Source organism: Aulonocara stuartgranti, assembly GCF_965226115.1.
Source record: "Aulonocara stuartgranti genome assembly, chromosome: 12".
Lineage (NCBI taxonomy): Eukaryota > Metazoa > Chordata > Actinopteri > Cichliformes > Cichlidae > Aulonocara > Aulonocara stuartgranti.
Window position 1 is genome coordinate 16,711,394 of NC_138948.1, and position 27,731 is coordinate 16,739,124.

The 27,731-nt window shown below is 40.1% G+C and overlaps 1 protein-coding gene across 3 annotated transcripts; it reads right to left on the reverse strand.

The window, feature by feature from the left end:
* Positions 1-738: 738 nt before the first annotated feature.
* rasef (RAS and EF-hand domain containing) lies at positions 739-27,626 on the reverse strand. 3 transcript variants are annotated; one of them, XM_082555185.1, is made up of 18 exons: positions 27,093-27,626; positions 24,311-24,640; positions 14,363-14,509; positions 12,990-13,080; positions 11,634-11,729; positions 10,672-10,749; positions 10,453-10,568; positions 8,273-8,341; positions 8,080-8,146; positions 7,628-7,713; positions 6,333-6,633; positions 5,215-5,337; positions 4,676-4,826; positions 4,369-4,450; positions 4,136-4,250; positions 3,643-3,750; positions 3,409-3,485; positions 739-3,024 (listed from the first exon to the last, which is right to left on the reverse strand). In XM_082555185.1, exons 1-18 carry the CDS (start codon positions 27,395-27,397, stop codon positions 2,922-2,924), a joined length of 2,445 nt encoding a protein of 814 aa, XP_082411311.1. In that variant the 5' UTR covers positions 27,398-27,626; the 3' UTR covers positions 739-2,921. The 3 variants fall into 3 exon arrangements, with proteins under 3 accessions (XP_082411311.1, XP_082411310.1, XP_082411312.1); XM_082555184.1 differs by having other exon boundaries at positions 7,628-7,716; XM_082555186.1 differs by lacking the exon at positions 27,093-27,626 and adding an exon at positions 24,713-25,030 and having other exon boundaries at positions 7,628-7,716.
* Between the last annotated feature and the right edge of the window lie 105 nt (positions 27,627-27,731).

Below are 27,731 nucleotides of genomic sequence, written 5' to 3' on the forward strand. Positions count from 1 at the left end.
GGCTCTTTTGTCTGATATTGTTCTGATACTTTTAGTGTAGCAGTAATACCTTAAATTTGATTTGATCATTTTTTTGTTACCTATTTGTAACTTGTTGTAGTTCTCTTCAGAGTTTGTAGAGTTTCATGTCTGGTTTATCTGTTATTGTTGGTTTCTGTTGTGAGTTTTTCCTTCTCACTGTCGCCAAATGCACGCTCAAAGGGTTTCCCTTGATCATTGTAGGGTCTTAAGGTAAAGTATAAAGTGCCACGGACTCTTATGTTAAAATATGCAACTTTACAGTATTAAAAAACCCATTTAAGCCAGGTCTCTATGGAGAGTTTCCCCGTTCACAGTTCAGTGACTCTGAGTGGAGTTATTTTATCCTGGATATCCTGGATCCTTTTAAACTAGATAACTCAGTTATAGTTCGAACGGTGTGGCCATGTGAATGACAGACCTGCACAGCTGAAACTTTTAGGTCTCCTCCTCTCATGAAACTGGACCTCTTCACTGTGTGTCTGTTGTTGTAATCTTTTTAATTGATTATCTACTTAATACCATGTCTTGGACTGAGTTCAGTATTCAAACTACTACTACTAGAGCTGAACATTTCTAAAGCTCATTTTAATGCTTTTCTTTTTTCCAAGGCATGATATGCAACAGGCGATAACAATGAAACTGTTCTTCACATGTGTAACATTTACTTTTTTACATATTTTTGTACCAGTGAAATAACTGAAGAAGAAAAACTGCCTCTCCAGCTCCAACCAGTGATTTTATTTCCGAGCTTACAGACACCGATACAGTTATTCAGCAGTTAGATAATATAACTGTTTTTTTCTCTAATATTAATAAAAGAGATCCATAAAATGAGTTTGAACAAATCACCAGGATTACAACTTTATACAGTTAAAGCCATACTCTGTTCTCTGCCCCCTGTATTTCATGTTTACCTACTCATTGTGTAATAAATTAGTTATTTAAAGTTTTACCTAAACTATCGGGTCATTTCCTAAGATAATAAATTCTACAACACAAAATTATCCTCAATGAAAAGACGAAAAAGTAACACTGCTGTGGCATCATAATAATAAACATGGTAGGTTGCGATATTGCACCAGGGTTTGTCGTGATGAACAGAGAACGAGCCTTTGTCACTTTAGGCTCTCCCGTGATTCTTGGTGTCTACGTGATGGCGGTAAATTCTGATATGACCATAAACATAAATAACATCAAACATTTCAAGCTGTACATAGAGGAAAAATAACCGAGCGCAAATGTAATTACATGATTGTTGCAGTGGTGAGCAAAGCTACAGTGCAATGAAAAAGTATTAACCCATTTAGTTTTAGATGTCTTAGTTTTTTGGCATATTTGTCACATTTAAATGTTTCAGATCATCAAATAAATTTTAATAGTAAATGAAGATAACCAGATTAAATACAAAATGAGGTTTTTAAATGTTTTTATCTTTTCTTAAAGGTAAAAAGCTATCAAAATCTACTTGGTCCAGTGTGGAAAAGTAATTGGCTCCCGTTGTTAAATCATAGTAAACGGTTTCTGTGATTAACCACAGAAGCTGTCTGACAAAGTGGAGAAGGCTAAAATATTTCAAAACCCAACACATCGTGCTATGATCAAAAGAAATGGCTGAGAGACAAAGTCATTGATATGGATCAGTCTGGAAAGGCTTATGAAGTCATTTCTAAGGCTTTGGGCCTCCAGTGAACCACAGTGAGAGCCATTATACATGAATGGAGGAAACTTGGAACAGTGATGATCCTTCCCAGGAGTGGCCAGCCTGCAAAAATTACTCCGAAAGCACATCGATGACTCATCCAGGAGGTCACAAAAGAACACAGAGCAAGAACTGCAGGCCTCACTTGTCTCAGTTAAGGTCAGTGTTCATATGCAACAAAGAGAAAGAAACTGAGCAAAACTGACATCGATGGCAGAGTACACAAAAGCTTGTCTCAAATTAACCAAAAGTTTAACAACTTGGAGAGTTTGAGTCCTGTCACATCTGCATACAACTAACACAGCTTGCCCTGAAGCTCAAGCATATTTGGGTGATGCAGCAGGACAATGACCCAAATACACCAGCCAGTCCACTACTGAATGATTAAAAACAAATCAAAGTCTGGACTTAAATCAGATTGAGACCTTAAACAAGCCATTCATGCTCAAAAACCTTCCAATGTGGCTGAATTAAAGCCAATCTGCAAACAAGAGTGAATTAAAATTCCTCCACAGGGATGTGAAAGACTCACTGTCCATTTCTGCTGCTGAGGTGCTGAGGGTGACTAACATTGACTAGATTTAAGAAGAATTACTTTATCAGGTGGATTTAAACAGCTTTACCCCCCTTAATAAATGAAATCATCATATAAGAACTGAAGTGTGACAAATATGCCAAAAAAAAAAAAAACCAAAACAAAAAAAAATCAGGAACTGTTTTGCAACACTGTATATCAGGATCTGTACTTTCTTGTCATGAACATAAACCAAACTAGCTTTCTATTTTCTGCCATGTGCAAATATTTAACAACATAAATATCACAACCATACTCACTCACCTGGCCTCAGATTTAAACCTCACATTAAAAGTCTACTTTACTCTCACAGCTACCTTTCGCTTCTCCTGTGTCACCTGCTTTAACGTGCAATTAGTCAAACAGTGTAAATGACACCAAACAGAAAAAGGCAAATTTGTTATAACATAATGAAAAAAAACTTTGACATGGCGAGAGGTTTAAGCCAAGATCCAGCGGTTAAAAGATTTAGCAAATAAATGTTTGTAATGTCCCGTCTCTCCACTTCTTTACTTCACCCTCTTAATCCAGCTGCGGTTATTCACATTGATCATTTGTTCCTGCTCTGCTTTTCATGTCTTTTTGCATGTGCACAGTCCACATTAAGTCCAGTGTGGACGAGTTTGATCAGGTGCAGCAGGAGAATTTTGGCTGATTTCTGGGAGCGTCTAAAATCGGCAGCGACTGACGTCTGCTTTTTTCTTCATAGTTGGCGAACTTTGTTACCTGTCTGTGGAGTGGAAAAAAAACACAGGTAAGACGGGTAAACAGGTGAAAGATGGGAATGTGGAAGAAAAAAGAAAAAGAAAGTTTTACTTTTAAATGCCAGAAAGCGTTTCACTTGTAAAACAAAAGATCAAGCAGTATTTATGGTTATCATACAATGACGTATCCCTTGGTGGACGTTTAAACTTGTTGTTCTTAATGTGTTACTGATCAACACTGGCAATGCTTAGTTAGTGATGCGATATAAGCTGTATATACAACATCCATCCTCCAATAACGAAGTGAAACACCCACTAAACTAATGACAAAATGTTAGCTTCTTAATGTCTAATTCATGAAGTCCCACAGCTTTGTTTTGTTTTGGAATAATCAGGTATGTGAATCTCACCTGGCCAGGTGCAGCACGGCCTCCAGGATGTTGGATCCATCTTTGGCGCTAGTTTCACAGAACAGAGTGTTGTATGTCTGTTGGTCAGAGACAGAAAACATTTAATGTTTTAATATTTTTATTAACTGCCATTCATTCCTCGAATTACAGGTTACAGTTTAAATAATTTCTCTCCAAGTTGGATGTGTAACAGGTAACTGTAAATGTTTGGTAAAATTTTTTATTTTTAATTACCATGGCAAGTTTCTCCCCGTAGCTGGCAGGAACGCAGCCAATTCCATCTTGTCTAAGATCAGACTTATTACCCACAAGCATGATGGGAATGTCCTCGTGGGACACATCCTGCCAAGAAAAACAATGAACAATAATAATAATCATATTGAAATCTCTTGTGACAGGTTACGGAAGGTGTGCTGAACTTGTTTTACACTGAGCACAAACTTCTGAACACCACTGGCCGAATATACAACACACACACACACAGAACACCAGATCATATTGAATGCATGCTTATCCAACACTTACATATTGGCTGCATGTAAATGAAGAAAAACAAGCAGAATCATCAGTGTGACCTTTAAATATCTTTTGATAACACAAATGCTGCCAGCGTCACAGTGGACACACTTAACCATATGACTATATTATACATGTTTCTGATGCCTGGACATCTCACTTCAAAGTGTGTCAGGTGGTAACCGTATAGCTGTGGACGGTATTGCTTTACCTCAATCATATCCACCCACTCTCTAATATTGAGGAAGCTCTTCTCGCAGGTGACGTCGTACAGCAACAAAACACCGTCTGCCCGGCGGAAGTAAGACTTCGCAATACTGCGAAACCTGAAAATAGCACAGGAGATGGCTCAAACTAGACAGTTACAAACCTCATGTACTCCACTAATGAAGTGCTATTTATTGTCAAGAAATAGCAACACGTACTATCCACACCAACACATACCTCTCCTGCCCCGCCGTATCCCAGAGCTGAAGCAGCACGGGCTCTCCGTCCACGATTAGTGTTTTCATCTGGAAATCCACTCCTGAAAACACAAAGAAGAGCCAGTCAAGAAGGAAGCAAGTGAAAGTGTTTAATAGCTGATCAGAATAACTACATTATACTATTTTAATGATCTTACTTCACAGTCTACAAAAATTAAGCATTAACCAGTCAGCTGAAACTTCCTCCAAGCTTTTATTTACAAGGCTTCTTGTAGAGAAGAGGACATGACATTAAAATGCTTGCTTTTAGTTTGTGTCCAGCTCACCCAGAGTTGCACTAGAGTTCATTTTGAATTCATTCTTGCAGAGGCGAAGCAGGAAGCTGGATTTCCCCACAGCAGCGTCCCCAGCTAACACGATCCTGTAAGCCTTCTCGGACGTCATGTAGCCCAGGTCAGTGCTGTCCTTGTCCTTCTTCTGTAGCGGTGACAGGAAGGTAGTGCTCTCCAGGAAACTTTTCTGCACATTTGCTTCAAGTTGAATTCACTTTATCATCAGCAATGATCATTTTGCAGTTTCCTCAACTCTTACTAGCGACGATTTACACATAATAAGTCCACAGCCATAGCTACTACAGAGCGAAATGTACCTTCTCATACATTTTTTTTTCTACAGTGTCAAAATGTTAGGAAGAGACGAAGGGTCACAAAGTCTGGTAAGGTCTCTAAATAATTACAAATTTTTTTCCAGAAATCTGACTGTAACTTAAATTTCAACAATAACCCCAATAATCCTGTTTTTCTGACCTTTCTTACAAAATAAAAGAACCCTCTTTTATGACTCCTCTCATAATTTTCTCTCTCACCTGAACATTGATGGCACTGAGGGCCTTTCTCGTTGTTGGAGCTGGTGGTTCAGATGGCTTCCAGTCCAAAACTGAGCTGCTGTCTGATCCGAATGCTGATTCCCCATCCTGTGTCTCTGCTGGCTGTGATATAGACACAAAGTAGCAGATAGTTAAGCATTCAAGGCAAGAATACGCTTTTCCCCCCTGGAGTTAGCTATTTTCACTCTCTATGTGTTTAAATACCAGTTTGTATTTAATCATTAATTATTATCGTCTATGTAGGTTCTCAGTCATCCAGGTCATGGTGGTCTCAAGAGCTTGAAAAAGAGGGAATTAAAATGGTGTATGCATAGGTATCATAGGTAACAGCCCTATGGAACAACTTGGTCATCCCTTTTCAAACAGGTTAGTCAGAGAAACTTATTCAAGCGTGACGGTGCAAAAACGGGTCCATCCCAAGATCAAAACTCCCAAACACAAGCTAAACATCAAAGTGCAGGAGTACTTGGAGATCTATGCAGCAGAAACCCAACAGCCACTCCACAAATGCATGACACAACATTGAAGAGGCACCTCAACAGGAACAGACTCAGGTGTAGATCTACACTAAAAGGTAAAAGGAAGCTCTTTGGAGGGAAGACAGATGTTTTAAAGGAGGAGCAAAAGAGGCCATCGCCATGAACACTATGTGTGCAACAAAGGTTGGCAACGGTTTCCAGGCACTTCAACGCCCATTCAAGTCTTTCCACTGTTGTTGTAGGTGACCTCAATAGGTCACATGATAGGGTCGGGCGAGGCCTCACAGTGGCTTCACCCTTAACCCCCGGTGATGGTAATGCCTTTTTTCACAGCATGGCTCATGTGATGACGCACGCGATCAATAGCAGACCAAGAACCACCTCCAAAGGGGAACACCCCCACTAAGGGTTAAATACCTGGGACTCTCCATCTTTTGCTTTTATACCTGAAGAAACCTCTTAGATTGGAGGTGAAACGTCTCCACAGACTTGAATAAGCCCACTTCCTTTCTTCTTCAAGTTATTACATCTGTTGTGTCTGTTAGTTATTATGTTATTAAGTCTTAGACTTGGTAAAACAAATATGTAGCTATAAGCTAGACATGATTATGGTCTTACCTCAGTGTCAGAGAGTTCTCCGATTACACTGTCGTTGTTATCGTCGTCCTCCTTTTTTTTCTCCGGACTGTGATTCTCGTCCTCTTCTTCTTGACCTTTGACCTCATGCTCTGAGTCATAGCCTCCATGTGAGCCTCTGAGCGTCGACAGGCCACTGTCCACGTAGATCTCAGGTAGGCTGTCCTCCTCACACTCGCTGCTGTGCCTGCGCCTCAAGCCAGGGTCACACATGGCCAGGGCAAGGGTGTCACCGCTGGGCCGGCGGCTGAACAGAGGGTACTCGTCCATGCGCTGGGAGTACCTGAGGACGAGAAAGGCAATAAAAAAAACCACAAAATCTCCTCCTGTGTGTGCTTCAGGTAATAGATCATTTCACACATAAAGTAGTTTTGTTGGTTTTCCTGTAGGATTTTTGATGGAATACCTGCGAAGCTAGATGTGAGGTTTTTTTTTTATGTCCTGGACTTATTTTGGGTTAATACGCTCTTTTGTAATAACATTTACACAGTCTACATTGTTTTTAATGAATAGTAATAAAGTAAAGTACTAAAAACATATGATAGATCAATTTTTAAGTTATATATAAAACCTGTAAACAATATTTTAAAATGTTATGTGCATGTGTAGTTTTTGTATAAAGTACATGATCTTGTGTGCAATATATGTTGTTTTCATATTGCTTCTGCCTAAATGCCTGTAAAAGTGCCAAAAGGCAGAACCACAAGCTAAAACTGTAATAATTACATACCTGAATCGTTTTTTAATTAACTTTTCAGAGAGGCAAAACTAATCCTCACATACATTGTATTCACTGGTCAAAAGAAAATACTTTTGTTGTCTCGTTTTAAGATGCAAAAAGTTCTTATTAGTGCAAAACTGGGCTTGAATTTGCTGCTTTATGGTACAAAAACAAAACCTTTATGCCGGATAACTGCAGAATCTCATGGTTCAGCTTCTCACAGCGGCTTAAATAAATAACTTGCAGCAAAATCTACTAGACAAATAAAAATGTCACATGTTCTGGGAAAAGAAACCTTGTCAGTTCCAAAAACATCTGAATGCACCGATAACTTCTGTCGGAGCCAAGTAAACTCTACAGTAACTTCAACATTTATTTGAAAAATAAAAATAAAACAGTTTAAATATATATATATTGTTTTTTAGGAAAACAAAATAATTCCATTTTTGGTGTAAGACCAGCTCTAGTGTGCCAGTGCAGAGAATATACAGATGATTAATGTACATTTAATGCACAGATGCTCTTCTTTGTCATCTGTGTTGTTTGTAGACCGTACCTGTCTAATAATGCATATGGTGATGTGTAGCAGATGCTTTTACTTCTGCTTCTTTCCTTAAATTCTCCTGGTGATCCTCCGTTAGACTGCTACACACAAGAAACAAAAATAAACTATAAAATGTATTGTTATAATCTTAGATGTGAATGATGTTATGTTGTAAGGCAGTGCATAGTTTTTAATGACCCCTTAGAGCCTAAATGATGAAATAATTCCCAGAAATTTTATTTTTCAAATTACTGATAAGTTAAATTAATGAAATAACATTTTGCACATATGAGCTTTTAGGATAAATTTATTTAAAGACTAATTACTTTTTAAAAATAGGCTGCAGTCCAATCAAATGAGTGGATCAAATCAAACTAAGATACGAAAATGTGCTAACTGAAGACATTTAAAATGTCTTTATTTATTTTGTGAATGAAGTAACTTTGTTAAGTGTTAAGATTTACCCTCGTTATCCTCTCCAGAGCTGCTCTCAGGCCATCATTGCTGTCATGGAGCTTCCTGTTGGCTGTCCTGCACGTGCGCACACACACACACACACACACACACACACACACAGAAAAGACATTTTAAATGTAGGCAACCTTGTAAAATCTGTTTCAGCAGGTGTGTGTGTGTGTGTGTTATTATCTGGCTTACTGTAGGATCTCAATCTGATTCTCCAGGATGTCTCGTTCATCAGAGAAGTGTTTCATGAGCTCCTCGTCTCTGAAGGAAAACAGAGACAGACAGAGACACAGTTAGTGAATCTAAAGAAAAGCTTTACACCAGAAAGCCTTCTTCCTTCTTTTAAGGTGAATGTGTAAACCACTACATTGTGGAGCCAAATGTTACTAAATCTGAACACAAGCATATATTTATCTATCAATTAAAAAAAAAAAACATATCTAAAGTGTTACATATTTTTGTATGTTCATCGCTGTTTAGGGCCTCAGTTTCTACACAAAGCTTAAACAACACAAACTCCTTAAATGTACGGATTACTTTTATTAGAGAGAGAACACCGACTCATAGTGTGTTAAAACATTTATATTTCTTCTTATTCAATCATCTTCCGAAAGAGAGAGACCCCCTGCACAGCCCAAACGCCAGTTGCAGGATCTCGAACATTAGAATCATAAACTGTGCCTCATATAGGTGTTATTTTGGTACTTTACACGTCACACAGTTTCAAACATTGGTTATAAAGTTCCTCTTTTCTGTGTCTTATCTATTAATATGCCTGTGCACTAAAACTTCCTGTTTTTCAGTCTGGCTGAGCACTTAGTTTATGAGTCAAAAGTGGCCTTGCTTTACAAACCTTCATGATTAAAGTACATAAAACAATATAATGAGAAAATAAGGATACTATGGATATTAATTACATGACACTTTCAAATGATAAATTCTACAAAGTCTTAATTTTGACTAATTCTTATATTGTTAAACCAGAAGGGGAAGCAACCAAAGTAAACTAAAGATGCAATACTTTAAAATAAATTTAGGATCTTCAGTCAAACAGCAGCTGCTGCAAAATATAACCAACATGGGTTATATGCCGCATCTCTAGTGGCCACTGGAGGCTGCTTCAGAAGTGAGGTGATTCCAATAGTAAACAAAAATTGCATACAGCCTGATACAGAAAACTGGCTTTAGCACTATGGTTTTCTTTTATTTACAATCTGCTGTCTGAAGGTAGGTAATGTAAAATATAAACATCTGGAAGAGGGATCCCTCCTCTGTTCTGCTTTTTCTTTTTCCCCTGCTAAATGGTTTATTGGGAAGTTTTTTCTTATTGTGATATGTAAAAACATAGTAGGTAAAAAGATCAATCTTGAATCTATTATATATCCATCCATCCATCCATCCATCCATCCATCCATCTTCATCCGCTTTGTCCGGGGCCGGGTCGCGGGGGCAGCAGCCTAAGCAAAGAGGCCCAGACCTCCCTCTCCCCAGCCACCTCCTCCAGCTTATCCGGGGGAATACCAAGGCGTTCCCAGGCCAGCCGAGAGATATAATCTCTCCAGCGCAATTCTATTATATATTTTCAATAAAATCATCATAGTTTCCCCATTAAATAATGGCTGATATTTTTATACAGTCTTCTCCTTTTTTACACGTCTGTCACAGTTGTGCAAAGTTACTGAAAGACACGCGAGACTCCTCAGAGATGGAGGAACAAAAGTGTCAACCCAATGAGTCAGAAGCAGGCGGGGTTTTCTCCTCCCTTTGTCTCTGTTGCGTCTGTTACTAGGTAACGCTCCCAAAGATGTTATTGTACGTGTGAAGGCACTCCAGGATATCCTGTTTCAGCTGTGACAACACAATAAAATTCTCAGGAGCCAACATGCAGACAGACAACCAGGAGAGGTTGTGCCTCTGTCGTCTGTCTCTGTTACTCGGCTCAGGGGTGGGGTCGTGTGATAAGGTATTCTGGATTCTTCTAGAGTCAGTACATTTAGCTGGTATGAAGTGTATTCAGTGGTTTTACAAGTGTAAATATTTATTTTTCTCAAGTTCTCATTAATCTTTAAACAAGGAAAGAAAAAGGTGGAAATACAAACCTGTTCTGCAACTTCTTTTCATCAATAATGGAGGTTTAGACTTTCATGGTGTGCAGTGAAACTGTATGTGTTTAGAGAGAGCTAAATGATGTGAAGTACAAATCTTTTTTTTCTTTTTTTTGTTTCTTTTTTAATCATCGATGTAAAAAAGTAAAAAGAATAAATAACATGTGGCTAATTAGATGTGGTGCTCAACTTTAACTCCACGGACCACACGTCAAAATCTGTACCGAGGGTTTAAATTATTTAACGAAAGCAGCCAAACCGATTTACCGCTCGGAGTTGATGCTTTGATCGGTTAGCTCGGTCTTCAGCGAGTCCATCTCACTCTGCAGGCAGGCGACTTTGGTCTGAGACCTCAGCAGCTCCTGCTTTAACCGCTGGTTCTCCTGCAGACGCACAGACAAGCAGCAAAACAGAAGATTACAGCTGTGTGTTGTAAGCAGGAAGCATAATGACTGTATAAATGAGTTCAAATACATTCACTCTCACCAGTGTTAGCTCATTGATCTTCTTCTTCAAGGCCGGGCTCTCGTCTTTCACTGTGATGTTCTTGTACTTCTCCTCTATCTGGTAAAGTTGAAATGTATAGGATAAAGATTATTCGACCTACTCACTCTTGTGGGCTACTTTTACTTGTACATGCATCCAGAAATGTCGATTCTAATTGGTTCAAAAAAATAAAAATAAACAGCTCTTACAAATCAGTTTCAGAGGAGTGGGGAAAAAAAGTTTCATAAAACGGCTAAATTTGTACTATTTAAACATTTTAACCTGATGACTTTCGGGATGCTTTTTTCCGTGCATGTTCTCAGACCTGATGCAAATGCTTGGACACATACACAGATGTCTTCATTAAGACCAACCCAACACAATAACTTGCTTCTCTGCATGCTTGATCTGCTCTTCAAGATTGTATGAAATCACTTCCCTTGTAAACAGCTGACTTGAAATCTTCAGTAAGAAGGACCTCAGTCAGATTGAGAAGCAATAGTAGATTTTTCTTATCCAAATATTTACTGTGAAGTTTCAGTTAAAGAGGTCCAGCTGAGATTTAATGGACTCTGTGAAGCTGCTTCCTGCTTTCAAAGATGTTAAGTTCTGAAATGGACCCAGAAAATTATTCTTCATCCTCAATAAACACGAGATATATAAAATCAAAGGTTTATTTACTCAATTAATTAATCATTAAGAAAAATGTGGTATAAATTGAATGGTATACCAATCAATTTTAAACCCGATTCCATTAAAGTTAACATTTTACATTGTACTAATATATTTACTAATAATGTACTAATATAATTAAAATGAGTTAAAGTCAGCATTTTGGATCTAAATTTGTTTCGAGCGTAAAATCCTTATCGTGTCAGTATCATATAAATATGTTTAAAACCACCACTACAGCAATTGTGTTGTAAAAAACCAGAACTCAGTCAGACAAGTTAAAAATGTACCATCTGCATCCTCTGGATCTTACACTGCAGCTCACACACTTCAGTTTCATAACTTCTTCGTAATTCACTCAGCGAAGCCTCTGCTCGCTTCTTCTCCTGCAAAAGCACAAATACAAACCCCCCCAAACAGAAAATATATCAATCAGTTGCATCAGAAAGGCAGTTTACTGTATGATTTGTGTGTTTGTGTATGTGTGTGATTGGCTTTTGCTTCTTACTCTGCATAAAGCCATTTTAAAGTGGATTTTAAACCCCTTGATGAAGGGTCTGAGGAATCAAAAACTTTTTTTTAAATGTACAATTTCCAAAATAAATTCCTCCGTTACAGGTGCCAGGATATGACAGTGTGAATATCATGGTGTGAGAGGATACAGGTGACCGCCCTCTAATTTTGTGTGCTTTTCTTAGACAAAACAAACAGTAGAGCCCGAGTTAGCTGAGTCAATGGAGAACACTTACATAACTTTAGGCACAGTGATAAAACAGAGTTTATATTCACAGCTTTTAAAGAAACGTCAGGACCACAGATAAAATCAACATGTTTAAATAAATTCAATGGTTTGTTTCCTGATATAACAAGTGATGCTTTATGTTTCTGCCAGTCTTTGTCAGCTTTTCTTCCTTTTATTGCATTTTATTTCATGTTATGGAAAGCTAAATGCTGTTATCAAAGCTTATCATTTTCCACAAAACACTGATTATGTGTTCTGCTGGATTTTGGGAAATATCTGCCGCTTTCATGAGGCTCCAAATCTGGGGGCTTTTAATTCATAGACGATATATTAAGACATAAACAGACCTAAATTTAGGCATTAAAAAGCTGCTGTAATAACAAATTTGCCTACTCTAGCTGTGGATGTGGATACGTTTGACAAACAGACAGAATTCATAGAGATTTAACTTCATCAGTCAATAAAAAGCAGGTTAAACAATTCAAAGTTCAGGTCAGCCACATGCTGATGTAGCTGACTTGGCTCTTTATAGATTATCATCTTCATCCACACACCACCATCCTTATCACCACCAACACATACAGCCTTATCATTTTAGAATAGAGGATAAAACATGCCCCAGCACCTCGAGTTATCTGCTGTTTTATATCCACAGAGTTGTGAGAGCAGCAGGCGTGTCTGAATTGGGATCAGTAAGCTGCTACACGGCTGCGTATGTTTGTTTGACATGAGGGAAGAGCTGAACAAACGCGCCCTGCTTATCACTTTGCCTACACAAACTCCAGGGAAAGAAACGCATCATAGCAACTAGCCGAAAAAAAGCAAACAGTGTAAAAACACAAAGTCACGGGTCTGCAGTGGAGGGTCTCATATGTGTGTCGTGTGGGCTAGGTATTGGTCCCACCTGCTCACGTGTTTTTCTCTCGGTAGCTTGAATGCGTTGGTCCATTTCTTCCTCCATTTCACTGAGCTGCATTGATGCTTGGTCCTGCGCTCTGTAACACAGTAATAAGATCACCTCACTAGACTCCAGATATTTCTATCCATGTGATCCAGGCAGCTGACGCTAACTTAACTTTCTGATTTGTGACAGTATTTATTGTTCGCCTGACATTTGGATTGACACAAAACATTTGTAATTTCTTAGAAAACAAGCTTGACTATCAGTGTCAAACAGTCATGCTACTTTTGTCCAATCATACATAAGAACATTTTTGAAGCCAGATACTGATGTTAGACGAGAGGGCCTGACTCACACTCTTCTTTCCTGTTATCCCTACTCCCCCAAACTTCACTGCTGGCACACAACTCGGGTTCTCCTGGCACTGGCCAGACTCAAACTTGTCCATCAGACTGCCAGACAGGGAAACGTGAGCTTGACTTTTACTTCCACTGCTCCTATAAGCATTGGCATGCTTTGCACCGATCCATCCAATACCTGACATTGTGCTTGCATTTAGCTCTTGACCTTGGAAACCAATGACACGAAGCTCCCTGAGAACAGTGTTTGTGCTGATGTTAAATGCCAAAGGAGGTTTATAACGCGGTAATTACTGAGTCAGCTGCGCATTAGAGACTTATGTCCCTCACAACTCAGTAATCCCGCTCATAATATTAAATGTTTTGCTAATTTAGGAACAAGTTGCTGTAGTTCTTTTATTCTTCCACTTTGCGATAACAGCCACTGTGACAACGTGGATGAGCAGTTGGAATACTCTCCACTTGTCTCAGAAGTATTGACTTTTTCCACATTAAGCACATTACTCTCTACCTATGTTTATTTGCTATGATTTGCTATTGTCAAAGTAATATTGCTGCACCTACTACCCTGGGTTTGTTTGTGTAAGCTTTAAGTTGCCATCAAAATCAAACATTCAGCACATTAAAGCAAAGACTCTGTCACAGGTTGCTTTGTATTTTTTAGGCTGCAGAATTAACTCCTTTGTGCATACTTACATCGACTGTTCTCAGCCTTCGTGTACGTCAGGTGTAGGGAAAGGCCCAACCAGAGTTTCCTGATTTTTAAAGTACTGATGATGTCATGTCTGACATCAACAGGTCAAACTAAGAGGTTCAGTCTACATTGATGCACTGGTAGTTATATGTTTTACTTATGATCTGGTTGCTCAAGTCTCTCTCCTGTGGTTCATACTCGTCCTGTCTACATCTTTGCCACATGCTCATTAGGGTGGCTGTAGTTCAGTATGTAGAGCAGGTCATCTGCTAATCGTTCACAGGTAATGACTGATCATATATGTGTGTGTGCATGATGCTCACCGTTTGATGGCAAGTGCCAAGTTCTCCATCTCTGAGTTCTGCTGTTTGATCTCTTTGGTGAAGTTGAGGATGACTTTCTCAAATTGAGGAATCAGTCTGGGCTCAGTCAGACTGATGTTCTGATACAGTGTTGCTGCTTGCTCACGCCTGGAGAAAAATCAGGAGATAAATTAGCTCGCTGCAAACAAATTTTTGCTAGCAGAAATTGAGGGTTACATTAAAGAATTTTGGTTTGTACGGTTTGATTCATTAATATTTTTGTAGTTTTGTTTATTAAAAAAAATAAAATCAAGATGCGATTGAAGTGAAGCCTTCCTGCTTTAATTCAATGGTTTTGCAAAAGGATGGCAGTAACTGTTTAGACAATATAAACATTTTTATACACAGTGTCCCATTTTCAGAGCTTCAAAAGCAATTGACCACTGTGCATGATGACAGAATTATTTTGATGATTAAGAAAAAAAACTTTACAACATCTAACCAAGTTAAGAATAAACTCTTGAAGAGGAAGACATATCATTGTCAAAGTCTACAATCAAGAGACATCTTCATGGGTTTACAACAAAATGCAAACCACTGGTTAGATTCAAGAAGATGAAGCCAGAAAACACAATAAAATACAGTGATGGAAACATGTTTTGGACAGATGAAACTAAGGTTAATTTGTATCGAAATGATGGGAAGAGAAAGGTTTGTATGGCTGTGACTGGAACTGGGTCACAAGTGTTTATTGATGATGTGACTCCTGATAGAAGTAGCAGGATGAGTTGTGAAGTATACAGGGCTGTACTCTCTGCTAATACTGATCAGGCACAGTGTAAATTCACAGTGCAAATGGATAATGACCCAAAGCAGACTGCAAAAGCAACCCGAGAGTTTCTCAAGCTAAAGAAATGACATAATCTTCAATGGCCAAGTCAGTCACCTGATCACAACCTAGTAGAGCCGCTTTCAGTCATGAAATAAGACAATAAAGGCAGAGAGACCCAGAAACAAGCAGCAGCTGAAGGTGTCTGCAGTAAAAACCCGGCGGAGCATCTCAAGGGACGAAACACAGCATTTGGTGATGTCCATGAGCTTTAGACCTCAGTCACTGACTTCAATGGATTTTCATCTGGGCTTGGTTGTAGTATAAAAAATGTCTATAATTCCTAAACAGTTCGTAAAAGTTTTTTTTAAATCCCCTTAACCCTGTAAGACCCAACTAATCAAAAAATAGCCAGAAAATTCTGATTTTTTAGAACTTATAACAAACTTATAACAAAATCCACAAACATTTTTTTGCTATATCATGTTGTGTATGATATATTTTTATGATATATGAATTATATATTGTTTGTATGGCATTTCATACATTGGGTGTGTTTGGCAACTTTATGTTAACAACAGTGTTAATTTTAGACAAAAAAAAGGAGTTTTGTCCATAACATTTTGAAATTATGGCAAGTGCTGATGATGTTGATGAGAACGAGGTCTCAGAAACTCATGCGTCAAATATGATACAAAGGTCATTATAGGGTTATATTTAAAGCTGAAAATGCACTTCACTCACGTCTTGAATGTCTATTTAAAATCCGCTGTAGGGTACACACAGATAAAATAACAAACAATTCTGTCTTTGTTCGGACTCAGCTGAATATGCTCTAAAAACAGACATTATCCAACAAATTCACAAGAGGTTTAATTATTTATTGAATATTTTTTGAGTATTTGTTTTATATTCTTAATAACAATGGCGGTGTGGACACACAAAAAATTTACCTTTTTATTATTAATTAGATAAATGGCAGACAACAGATTATTTCTTGTAGGTAACACTGGATTACAATAACAGGGTTAAAAGTCTTTAACTGTGGGAAAATGTTTCAAATGATAAAAATCCTGATGTTTTCCTCGCAATTGTGCATTTGGAGTTCTGATTTTCATTTGATCTGCTAACAAGACTGATGTTACGATATGAAAAATGGAGTGTAACAAATGAGTCAGAATCAGAATCAGAATCAGAATACTTTATTGATCCCTGGGGGAAATTATTTTTTGTTACAGTGCTCCATTTTAAACCAACATTAAGACAAGACAGACAATACGCTAACTAAGAATAGTACAATATATACATATATATACATACATACATACATACATAAGTCACTTATAAATAAATATTTGGAAAAGAAACATGTGTAGTTGTAGCAGCAAACAGTGTGTTAAGTGGATGCGTTGTACAGGGAGATGGCCACAGGCAGGAATGATTTCCTGTGTCGTTCAGTGGTGCTTTTCGGTAATCTCAGTCTCTCACTGAACGAGCTCCTGTGACTGACCAACATGTCATGGAGTGGGTGGGAGGTGTTATCCAACATTGTCTTTATCTTGGACAGCATCCGCCTCTCCGACACCACCTTGAGGGAGTCCAGCTCCATCCCCACAACATTGCTGGCCTTACGGATCAGTTTATTAAGTCTGTTGGCATCTGCGACCCTCAGCCTGCTCCCCCAGCATGCAACAGCATAGAGGATCGCACTGGCCACCACAGACTCATAGAAAATCCTCAGCATTTTCTGGCAGATGTTGAAGGACCTCAGTCGCCTCAAAAAATAGAGACGACTCTGGCCCTTCCTGTAAAGTGCTGTGGTGTTTTTAGCCCAGTCCAGTTTATTGTCAATGTGTACTCCAAGGTATTTATAGTCCTCCACAATGTCAACACTGACCCCCTGGATTGAAACAGGGGTCAAGTGTTTCCTGGTCTTCCTGAAGTCCACGATCAGTTCCTTGGTCTTTGCCACGTTGAGCTGCAGATGATTCTGCTCACACCACGTGACAAAGGAGTCGACCACAGCCCGGTACTCTGTCTCATCATCCCTGCTGATGCATCCAACCACCGCAGAGTCATCAGAAAACTTCTGAAGATGGCATGTCTCTGTGCAGTGGCTGAAGTCTGTGGTGTAGAGGGTGAAGAGGAAGGGGGAGAGGACAGTCCCCTGTGGTGCCCCTGTGTTGCTAATCACCTTGTCAGACACACACTGTGGGAGACGTACATATTGTGGTCTTCCTGTCAGGTAATCAACAATCCAGGACACCAGAGAAGCATCCACCTGCATCGCTGCTAACTTATCACCCAGGAGGGTCGGCCTGATGGTGTTGAAAGCACTGGAAAAGTCAAAAAACATGACCCTCACAGTGCTCGCCGGCTGGTCCAGATGGGTGTAGACACGATTGAGCAGGTAGATGATGGCGTCCTCTGTTCCGAGACGAGGCTGATAAGCGAACTGAAGGGGATCCAGATGTGGTCTTACTATGGGTCGCAGCTGGTCCAGGATGAGCCTTTCCAGGGTCTTCATGATGTGGGAGGTCAGTGCCACGGGCCTGTAATCCTGGGGGCCACTGGGACGTGGCGTCTTTGGTACAGGGACGAGGCATGATGTCTTCCACATCACCGGGACCCTCTGCAGACTCAGACTCAGCATAAACAGTTTATGAAAGACTCCACACAGCTGGGGGGCACAGGCCTTGAGGACAAGGGGACTCACTCCGTCTGGTCCAGCAGACTTGCCTGAGTGAAGTCTCCTCATTTGCATCTCAACCTGGTATTGAGTGAAGGTGATGGGTGGGGGAGGGGTGTCAGGAATCTCACAGGAGGCAACATGTGAAGAGAGAGGCTGGCACAGTGGTGTGGCTCTGGATTCCAGGCTGACTGCAGGTGAGGTTGTGGGGGTGGGAGCAGACACTGTGGTGTCGAATCTATTGAAAAACAGATTCAACTCGTCGGCTCTATTCTCACCTCCCTCAGCTCCCCTGCTGTTGGTTGGCCTGAATCCAGTGATGGTCTTCATGCCCCTCCACACCTCTCTCATGCTGTTCTGCTGGAGTTTCCACTCCAGCTTCCTCCTGTAATTGTCCTTAGCCTCTCTGATCTTGTCCTTTAGTAACACCTGGATCTTCCTCACCTCCTCTTTGTTGCCCCCTCTGAAAGCCCTCTTCTTGTTGTTGAGGAGGGCTTTGATGTCCTTAGTCACCCACGGCTTGTTATTTGGGTAACAATGAACAGTCTGAGCTGGAACAATGGAGTCGGTGCAGAAAGTTATGTAGTCTGTGATACACTCAGTAAGCCCATTGATGTCCTCGGCGTGAGGCTCACAGAGTGTTTCCCAGTCGGTCACCTCGAAACAGCCCTGTAGTTCTGCTAAGGCCTCCTCTGACCACCTCCTAACAGTCCTGGTGGTCACAGGTTCCCTCCTCACAATTGGCACATAGCGGGGGGTGAGGTGAATCAGGTTATGATCTGACCTACCAAGTGGGGGGAGGGAGGAGGAGCTGTATGCATCCTTGACGTTAGCATACAGTAAGTCTAAAGTTTTCTCTCCCCTGGTGGGACAGTCCACATATTGTTTGAATGTTGGTAGTGTATTGTCCAGTGATACATGGTTGAAGTCACCCGAGATCACAATAAAGGCACTCGGGTGCTGAGTCTGTAGCCGAGCTATGGCAGAGTGGATAGTGTCACATGCAGCTGTGGGGTTAGCAGAGGGGGGAACATAAACAGCCACCAAGATGACGTGAGAGAATTCCCTGGGTAAATAATACGGCCTGAGTCCAACAGCACACAGTTCAGTGTCCGGGCAACAAATCCTTTCTTTGATTGTTATGTTGGCAGGGTTACACCACCGGTTGTTAACTAAAACAGCAAGCCCACCTCCTTTACGCTTACCGCTAGCGATGCTGTCCCTGTCCGCCCGAACAGTGTGGAAGCCTTCCACGGAAGCATTCTCATCGGGAATGACCTGGTGCAGCCATGATTCGGTGAAACACATCAGGCTACACTCTCGGTATTCCCTCTGACTCCGTACCAGTGCTGAGAGCTCGTCGATTTTACTTGCCAACGATCGCACATTTCCCATCACGATAGACGGCAGACACGGTTTAAACCTCCTCCTCGCTTCGAGCCTCCGCTGTCTCACCGTCACCTTTTTTCTTCTCTTCTGTCCTTGACCTCTGCATCCCCGATGTGTTTTCCTCCAAATTTCAGCTGGTACTTCTGCGGGCACTTCTGCGGGCCTGGCCAGCGAGCCGGCCGGCATCAGGGCGATCAGCTGATCTCTGGAGTAAACAGTCCGTGCGTGTAGGAGATGTGCCGCGGTCCCGTTCCATGATAAAAGTAACAGTTCCACGGCCACCAGAAGAACAAAAACTCTCTCAATCCACATGATTGAGTAAGAGATAGAAAACGGAGGAAAATACAAGTCAGGAAAAAAAAGAATACGTAAGAAAAAAGAGCTAAACTAAGAGAAAAGCAGGAGCGACTGTAACAGGCTGCACGCTGGTTGGCGCATGCGCACTAGAAGTCAGGGTGTAGTACAGCTTTAATTACACTAATATTAAACAAAATAAACACTAAATAAACAATATTGAGAATGCCTTAAGTCAACACTCCTTTGACAGGTAGACAAACTGTTCTACTTTATTCTGAGTGGCTGAAGAAAGTATTTCATCAGCTTGGTAGAAAGTTTGCTATAAAGTTTGTTCTATCTACCGCTCCACCCTAACAGCAATTAACATAATTGAGATATTTAGCAAATCTACATTTTTGTTGAGCCTTTAAAGATTATTTAGCAAGTAGAAAACAAAACGATTTGTGTGTCAGTTTAAGTAATATCTGATGTTGGAATAACTCTTCTAATTTTAAAGACTGATTTTTAATGAATGCTTCTTTTCATGTATGTCACTTTGCTTCCCAGTGACACAACCTGTCGTTTATTTACCCTGAAAACAAAATAGCTTTCCTGGTGTGTGTTAAACCCGAACTCAGAAACGCAAAAGCCGAAAGAATGAAATCAAATGAAGAGACCCAAATTAAACCCTGTAAAATTTTGTATTTATATATGAAATTTGTGTTCAAACACAATTTTTGTAAACAGTTGATCATGTCAACAAATGCAGAGTAGAGACATTTGACCCCCCTAGAAGAAAATTCTTGAAAACCGAGCAGTGAAAGCCTTTTATAGGTCAAACCATCTTTCCAGGCTCGGTCTCCATCAGCTGAGAGACTGAACAAAGTTCATAACTCATTAGATCAGTCTCAAGCATAAAGAAGGAAGAAATTGATTTTTTGCTCTTGACTTGTCTTCTTGTTCTCACACAAAATATCTTTTCAACTCCTGAAAACAGACATCTGTCTGAAGTGAAGCGTGTACTGGGTTTTCCAAACTATCCTCCCTCAGCTGACTGATGTAACAGTGACTATAAATGCTTGAAGATGAAAGAGTGCATTTATCCGACGGCACCACCGTGACAATCAATGTCCTGATGCCGCAACACAACAGCATGAGCAAAAGTCCCATGTAAGGCCAGTGGCCACATGCACGTGGATAGGTCTACAGTGTGTGTAAAGCGAGTAAGCATTATCGAGCCCAGTCATTGGATGTGATCATTTTCAGAGAACTGTTTTTATCACTTAACCCTTTAAGACCTACCATAGAACCAAGTTCGCCAGAGCTTATATTATATTTTTACATGCTGTGGAGCCATTTTTGGGAGCATTTCAAGTTGCTATACATCAATACAACCATTATAGCCCAAACTTTAATAATATGTCTGCATTAGGTGCATAGTAATTACATAAATTGCAAAAAAGTGCAATAAACTACAAAAAAATTGAAAATCGTTTTTGTTTTTTTAACATATATTTCTAGTTAGAGAAATTTAAGAGGCTTATCCCTCAAAACTGTAAATACAAAAAAGTTGCACAAACTAGTTTCCCACCACAGGAAATTTATTTTGAGTGTCTTCATAGTTTTATTTTTGAAATACACCAATTTTTATATACTGCAGGAAAAACGAAAATAAATATTATAGTGCAAATTTGCAAAATAACAGCATATGCATCAAAATAAACTATTTCCAGCAGTGCAATATGAGTCTTAAGCATCCCAGAAACGACACAGAAAGTCATAAAGTCAAACATAACTTTTTAAAACACATAACAAGTAAAACACAAGCTCATAAGGCCCCATTCGTAAAAAACTACATTTCCGCAAAATGACGTCACTTCCGGTTTCGGGCAGGTCATGCGGTCATGTGATAGTTCGCGCTGATGGACGTAGGAAGTGTTACAAACAGCTGATGGATCGGCGAAGCGTGTTTCTGGAATATCATGTTTTTGTTGCTGCAAGTGATTTTTATGCAGTTTTTGCAAAGCTTTATGTGGAAGGAAACTGTGACCTAGGACAAGCTGATGGCATAAGATGTAAGTACAACTCCTCCAGTTTCATATGCAAAAAAAATTATTGCGCTAGCTTACTTGGTTGCAGAGCTACCGGGATTTAAAAATAGTTACGCAAAACAGAGCGTGCCCGCTCCGATCGGCTGTAAAGGGTTAATACTGATTTATGAATAATTCAAGCATAAAAAATGCACCTAACTCACAGGATGAGCCACATACACATAACAAACCACTTAGGAAATAATCAGTTTTAAACTGTATTTTAGGCACTTTGTTACTAGCAGCTTGTTACAAAAACACATCATTTATTCTCATTTCCTTAGCTGAATCTACAAAAATGCAAAACATAAAGAGAAACGGAGAGAAAAAGCTGAACTGGACTGAATCAGTTGCACCATGTCTTATGAATCCAAATTTTAAATGTTTGGTTTCAATCATAGTCAGTGTGCACGATGGAGATCAGGAGAGAAGTACAACAGTCAGAGTCTACAGTCATCTGTAAAACACAGAGAAGGCTCCGTCATGGTTTGGGGGAGTGGCTTCATGTTTCAGCATGACAATGCTCCCAAACACACTTCCAGAGCAGTAAAAGCATATTCAGATAGAAAAAACACAGTGGAACACAGTCAGTGATGGACCGGCCTCCTCAGAGCCCGAATCTCAATATTATTCAAGCAGTGTGGGATCATCTAGACAGATAATCGAACAAAAGGCAGCCAACATCCAAAGAAGAGCTTCATATGTCCTTCAAGAAGCCTGGAACTATTGCTGAACATTAGAGAATGAGACGGTGTTAAAGAATAAAGGAAATATCAACTCATAAGAATGCTACCAACTCTGTTTTTCCCTTATATACTATATTTCCATGTATGTTTCCAATCATTTTCCATTTTCCTAACAAAATATAAAGAAAAGAGAAATGACTTTGCAGAGTGCTGTAGGGGAGACCGGGGATAGTTGTAACGTGGGTCAGTTGTAACACTTCCAATTTCTCCAATCAGGGCTAAGTTTCAAATGATGTGATTCATCCTGTGCATGCCCAACTCAGTTCTGCTATCACATGTGAAAAATCAGCACATTTTGTCAAACACAGACAATTTAACATGAAAAAAAGTAATTTGTATGCCAAAAAGTACGTTTTTCTACTTTATTTCAATTTGTAATAGCATTATCTGCTTTGCAGTTAAACTCATCAAACTTAAATTATGTTATTTGTATGTCTATGGGGATGTATTCTGTGTAGGTCTTTAGTGCTAATGTTTTAGCCGTTGGCTGTAATGTTAGCTAGTTCATGGCTATAGGAGTCTGGGTCAGTTGTAACAGCAACAGTCTGGGTTAGTTGTAACAATAATGCAGATGTTGCAACTTACCACACTATTACTTTAACTTATATTAAACAAGTTGGGGCAACGACATCAGCAGAGAGAGGTTCACTGGTCGCCTTTGTATATGCGGTTAATGCCATTGGCAACACAATTCCTCCACTGTTTGAGTTCCCACACATACATTATGCAGACCACTGTGTCAGAGATGGACCAGTAGGAAGTACTGGTAGTGGAAATAAATCAGGATGGGTGCAAGAAACAGATTTCCTCATCTTTCTGAGGCACTTTGCAAACCACACCAAGGTTAAGCCATGATAAAAAGTAATGGAATTGTGATGCTGGTGCACAACTACATTTTTTCAGCTTCATTGTTATGTTCAAAAGTTGGTGCAAGAGTTGTAGGTTATAATGCCCACTGATCCAATGAGGCCAAACTCAAGGAAGACCAACCAAAATTAATGAAATATTCAGTTGCAGAAAATTCCATAATTTGTCTTTTTTGGGGGGTTGGGATATGTTCAAAAGCTAGATTTCTGCATTCTGTCACACACACACACACACACACACACACACACACACAGCTACATAAATGGCTTTAAGTGCATTCGTGTGTTGAATAAAAAAGATTACATGTTAATGTTTTGTCAGTACCCTTATTTCATTGTGTTACATTTCACCCCAGGATATGTTACAACTAACCCAGGCTACCGCAGGCCCACCACCCGCAGGAGGCGCCATAGGGGTCTGGTGCATTGTGTGCCGGGTGGCGGCCAGGAGCGGAGGCCCTGGCGGACTGACCCCCGGCTGCCAAGACAAACTATAACTGAAGATAAATTAAACAATCATAACAGAGCATTTTAACTTTGAATTTTTGTTAGGAATTACTTTGATTTATGGATTAATGGCACAATTGTTAAACATGGTTTGGAGTTTGCTCCCTTTGTCTGCTTTTATGTTAGAGCATGAGTGATTTGCACAGCTTGCGCCTTCCCATACACCTGTGTGTGTGAGGGGGGTCACCATTAATGCCTGTCTTTAGCTTACATGCATTCTGGAAAAAACAAAAAAATAAAAACGTGAACATCCAGAGATTTTCACACAGGCGCACTCTCATTTTCATATTATTAATAATGATTTTAGTCATGGATGGAAATGGATTCGTCGTTTTGTAGCAGCAAACTTTGAAATGTGCTCTGGATCTTTCCCAGAGTTCACCTTTTTAAATTAGATGTTTGCTTTACTTCAGAGGTGCTATTTTCCCTGTGAAGATTAATTGTCACTATCACATTTACGCACACTGCGCTCACTGTTGAACGCACTCATATCTCCTGAACATTTCCATATTTTAAACACATCCGCCCGTCTGTACCCATCGCCCTTACCGGCCAGAGAACAGCTGTGCACTCTCACCTGGGGATGAACTTGGCCTGCTCGTTCAGTCTGCTCTCAAAGTCTTCCCAAGCAGCAGACGGGTCGCCTCCTTCTGACTCCATGTCCGCCTCGTAGCGGTCGTGAAATCCGCTGATGAACTCTTGCAGGGTGACAGTGCCGTCCTTGTCGACGTCCAGCTGGTCAAATATTCGGTCAGCCTCGGCTGCTGACACCTGTAGCTCTGCGCAGATTGTGAGAAACTCGTTTCGTTCGATCTGCCCGGAGTTGTCCACATCGTAGGTGTGAAAGAGGGACCGCAGCCGGTCCTGTTCCTCTGCGCTCATTCCCTTGATAGGGGGCTGTGGCTGGCTGGGGTAAAAAAAAGAAGGCGTTTCGGTAAATTACAATTACCACCGAGACGACGAAACCTTGAAACCTTACAGGAACGCCAGCGTTTTACTTTCCGGACACCAGGAAAAAACAAAAGTAGTCCAAACTCCAAACTTCCAGAGTTAATCCGCTCCTATCCAAACATTACCACAGCTGGTGTGCCCTTACAAAAGTTTTGATCAAAGAAATCCATTTTAAACAATCCAAACTATCATTAAAATAAAAGCATTTGCTCCCGCGTAGCCTTCACGCGAGATGTTACAGATTGTTGTAGCCAATGGCCAGCTGGACGGAAAAAGCTGCTGCGTCTCACTGCCTCAGGTAACGCGCCTGCCATCGCTACCTGCCAGTGTGATCACTCCCCTCTCTCTTCCTAACAATAGACCTCTGGGCTTCAGGCCAAATGAAAGTGGCTCTGTGGCGAAAGCCTATTATCGTTCTAGCTGAATAAACTGAAGTTTCTGTAACTGAGCGAAGAACAGACTGACACACACGTAGTCTAGATTTCCATTTTTTCCAGGCCCAAATTATTATTTGACTATTAATCACATTAAATAGAGGCGAATATTAAAAAAAAAACCATGTATACATAAATATAAATTTATTTATCTGTTTCAACACAATAATATTAACTGTTTGATAGTAGACTTTACGTTTATATCATACTGAGGACCTTTCAAATTCAAATCAGTTTTATTTATATGGTTTCAAATCACTAAAACAGTTGCCTCAAGGCACTTTATATTGTGAGATAAGGACCCTACAAAAACATGGAGAAAACAGAGAAAACCTCAACATCAAGTGTTTGCTCATGATCACCTATGAGCAAACACTTGATGGCAGTGGCAAGGAAAAACTCCTGTTTAATAGGAGGAGACCTCCTGCAGAACCAGGCTCAGGGAGGGGCGGCTATCTGCCTGGGTGAGGGGAGGAAGACAGGACAAAAAACATTCTGTGGAAGAGAGGCAGTGATTTGTAACGACTAAACATGTAGAGAGTGAAAAAAGTGAGTGAGCAAGAAACACTCAGTGCATCATGGGAAGCCCCCAACAGCCTAAGCCTACTGCAATATAACTAAAGGGGGATGCAGGGTCACCTGATCTAACCATAACTATGTGCTTTATCAAATAGGAATGTTTTAAGCCGAATCTTAAAAGCAGAGAGGGTGTCTGTCTCCCGAATCCAAACTGGGAGCTGGTTCCACAGAAGAGGGGCCTGGAAGCTCAACACCCTGCCTCCCTGCTTCTACTTTGAAATATCCAAGGATCCACAGGTAAACCAGCAGTCTGAGAGCGAAGTGCTCTACCTATTTGATATGGTACTATGAGGTCTTTAAGATGAGATGGCTCCTAATATTTTAAGATTTTGCATGAGATGGGAAGGATTTTAAATTAAATTCTGGATTTAACATGGAATTAATGAACATACACCAACATGGAAGAAATATGTTCTCTCTAGTCTTTGTAAGTATTCTCATTGCTGCAATTTCCCATTTCCACTGCAGTTTATATGGGAAAATACACAAAAATGAACAAAAACATACTAAAATACTCTAATGTTACACTAACAGGTATCATAATGAGCCTGACGTCCTTGTCTTATAAAGTAATCATTTACAACAGGTTAAAGAAACCTCACATGTAGCTTTCAGATTGCTAAAAAGTAATTGCACCTTCTACCTTGTGATTGAAATGCTGTTTCTACATCAAAATTACTTTATTTGTTCATCATCTTCATCACTTTTTGGCACACTGGCACATTTGCCTGATTTTCCTGCTCTGCCATGGTAACACAGCCCAACCTACTCTTGTTATCTAAGGATGGTTTCCTTGTGTGAAAAACATTAGGATCCATTGACAAAAAAGCTAAAATTTGCGTGCAGTACGTGGAATACAATGAAGTCACCAAGCACATTGTTCAGTTTTTACTGCCTATGGCAGGTTAAGCAGCAATCCTCCAGCTGGATGCCCACTGACCTGATTTTACAGACTGCTCTGCAAACCAGATACCTCAATCGCATATCTTACAAAATGTGACAGCTGTGATATTGTTAAATTTTGTTTAACACACAAAAAATCTAGATTAGTACATCACACTTTGTTCTTCAGTAAAAATCAGGTTAATGAACCAGATTATTGGTTATGCTTCCTGTTTAAGGACATGTCAGCAATGCTTGGTCCACATTTTCATAAATAAATTGTCATCTAATTTATCTTCATATTCAGCTTCCTGTCAGGTCAAAGTATCAGTTTCTGTTATCCTAAACTACACGATCTGTACCCACAAGAATAGTTGGATTCAAACCTTTCATAAATCCTACTCTACCATTAAAGAAGACCGCCCCATGCAGGCAAAAGCATATTTTACACATTTTGCTATGACAAGTTGCTGTTAGCTACACTCAGAGCACTCAGGCCTTTTCACCTCTCACCTGGACAGGACCTGCTCTTTTTTATCCCAAGCTGAGGAGTCTGTGTCTTCTTCAGCATCATCTTCTTCCTCCTGGTGCTGTTCTTTGAAGCCACTAAGGAACTCCTCTAAGGTCACCGTGCCATCCTTGTCGACATCCAGGCGATTGAAAATGCCTTCTGCTTCCTGGGACGAGACGTGGAGTTCTTGGCAAATGGTGTTGAATTCATTTTTTTCAATCCGCCCAGAATTATCCACATCGTAGGCATGAAAGAGAGAGCTCAGGCACTTTTGTTCCTCCTCACTCTTTTTCTTTGCTGCTGCCATAGTTTTGTTTTTAATTTCTGCAGCAATCTGGCTTTTAGATTTGAAAGCGAGTATTTGCAGATAATAAAAAGAGCGAAAAAAAGTACTAGAAAAACAGGCAGAGCCTACAGGAGTTTAGCTGTTAGGTAAAGTGAAATTAAATTCAGAGCTGGATTTCCATTTGATAGTTGATAGCCAGTCGTAAGGTTAAACCCCATTGTTGGAAGGAGACGGAGTGCAGCTCCAGGAATAGACTCACTCCTTCTGATATGTTTCTTTTATATCCTCCCCCTCCCGTCTCTCTTTCTTTTTTTATAGGCATGCAATACTGATAATAAACTATTTTAGGACCATA

Excerpts from the sequence above, each read along its gene's own strand:
- rasef (XM_082555184.1), bottom strand. The coding sequence starts at position 27,397 with ATGGCAGCAGCAAAGAAAAAGAGTGAGGAGGAACAAAAGTGCCTGAGC. Across the intron at positions 7,717-8,079 it reads CTCTGGAGAGGATAACGAGG|CAGTCTAACGGAGGATCACC; the intron begins GTAAATCTTAAC and ends TCTTGTGTGTAG. Across the intron at positions 4,251-4,368 it reads GATACGGCGGGGCAGGAGAG|GTTTCGCAGTATTGCGAAGT; the intron begins GTATGTGTTGGT and ends TGCTATTTTCAG.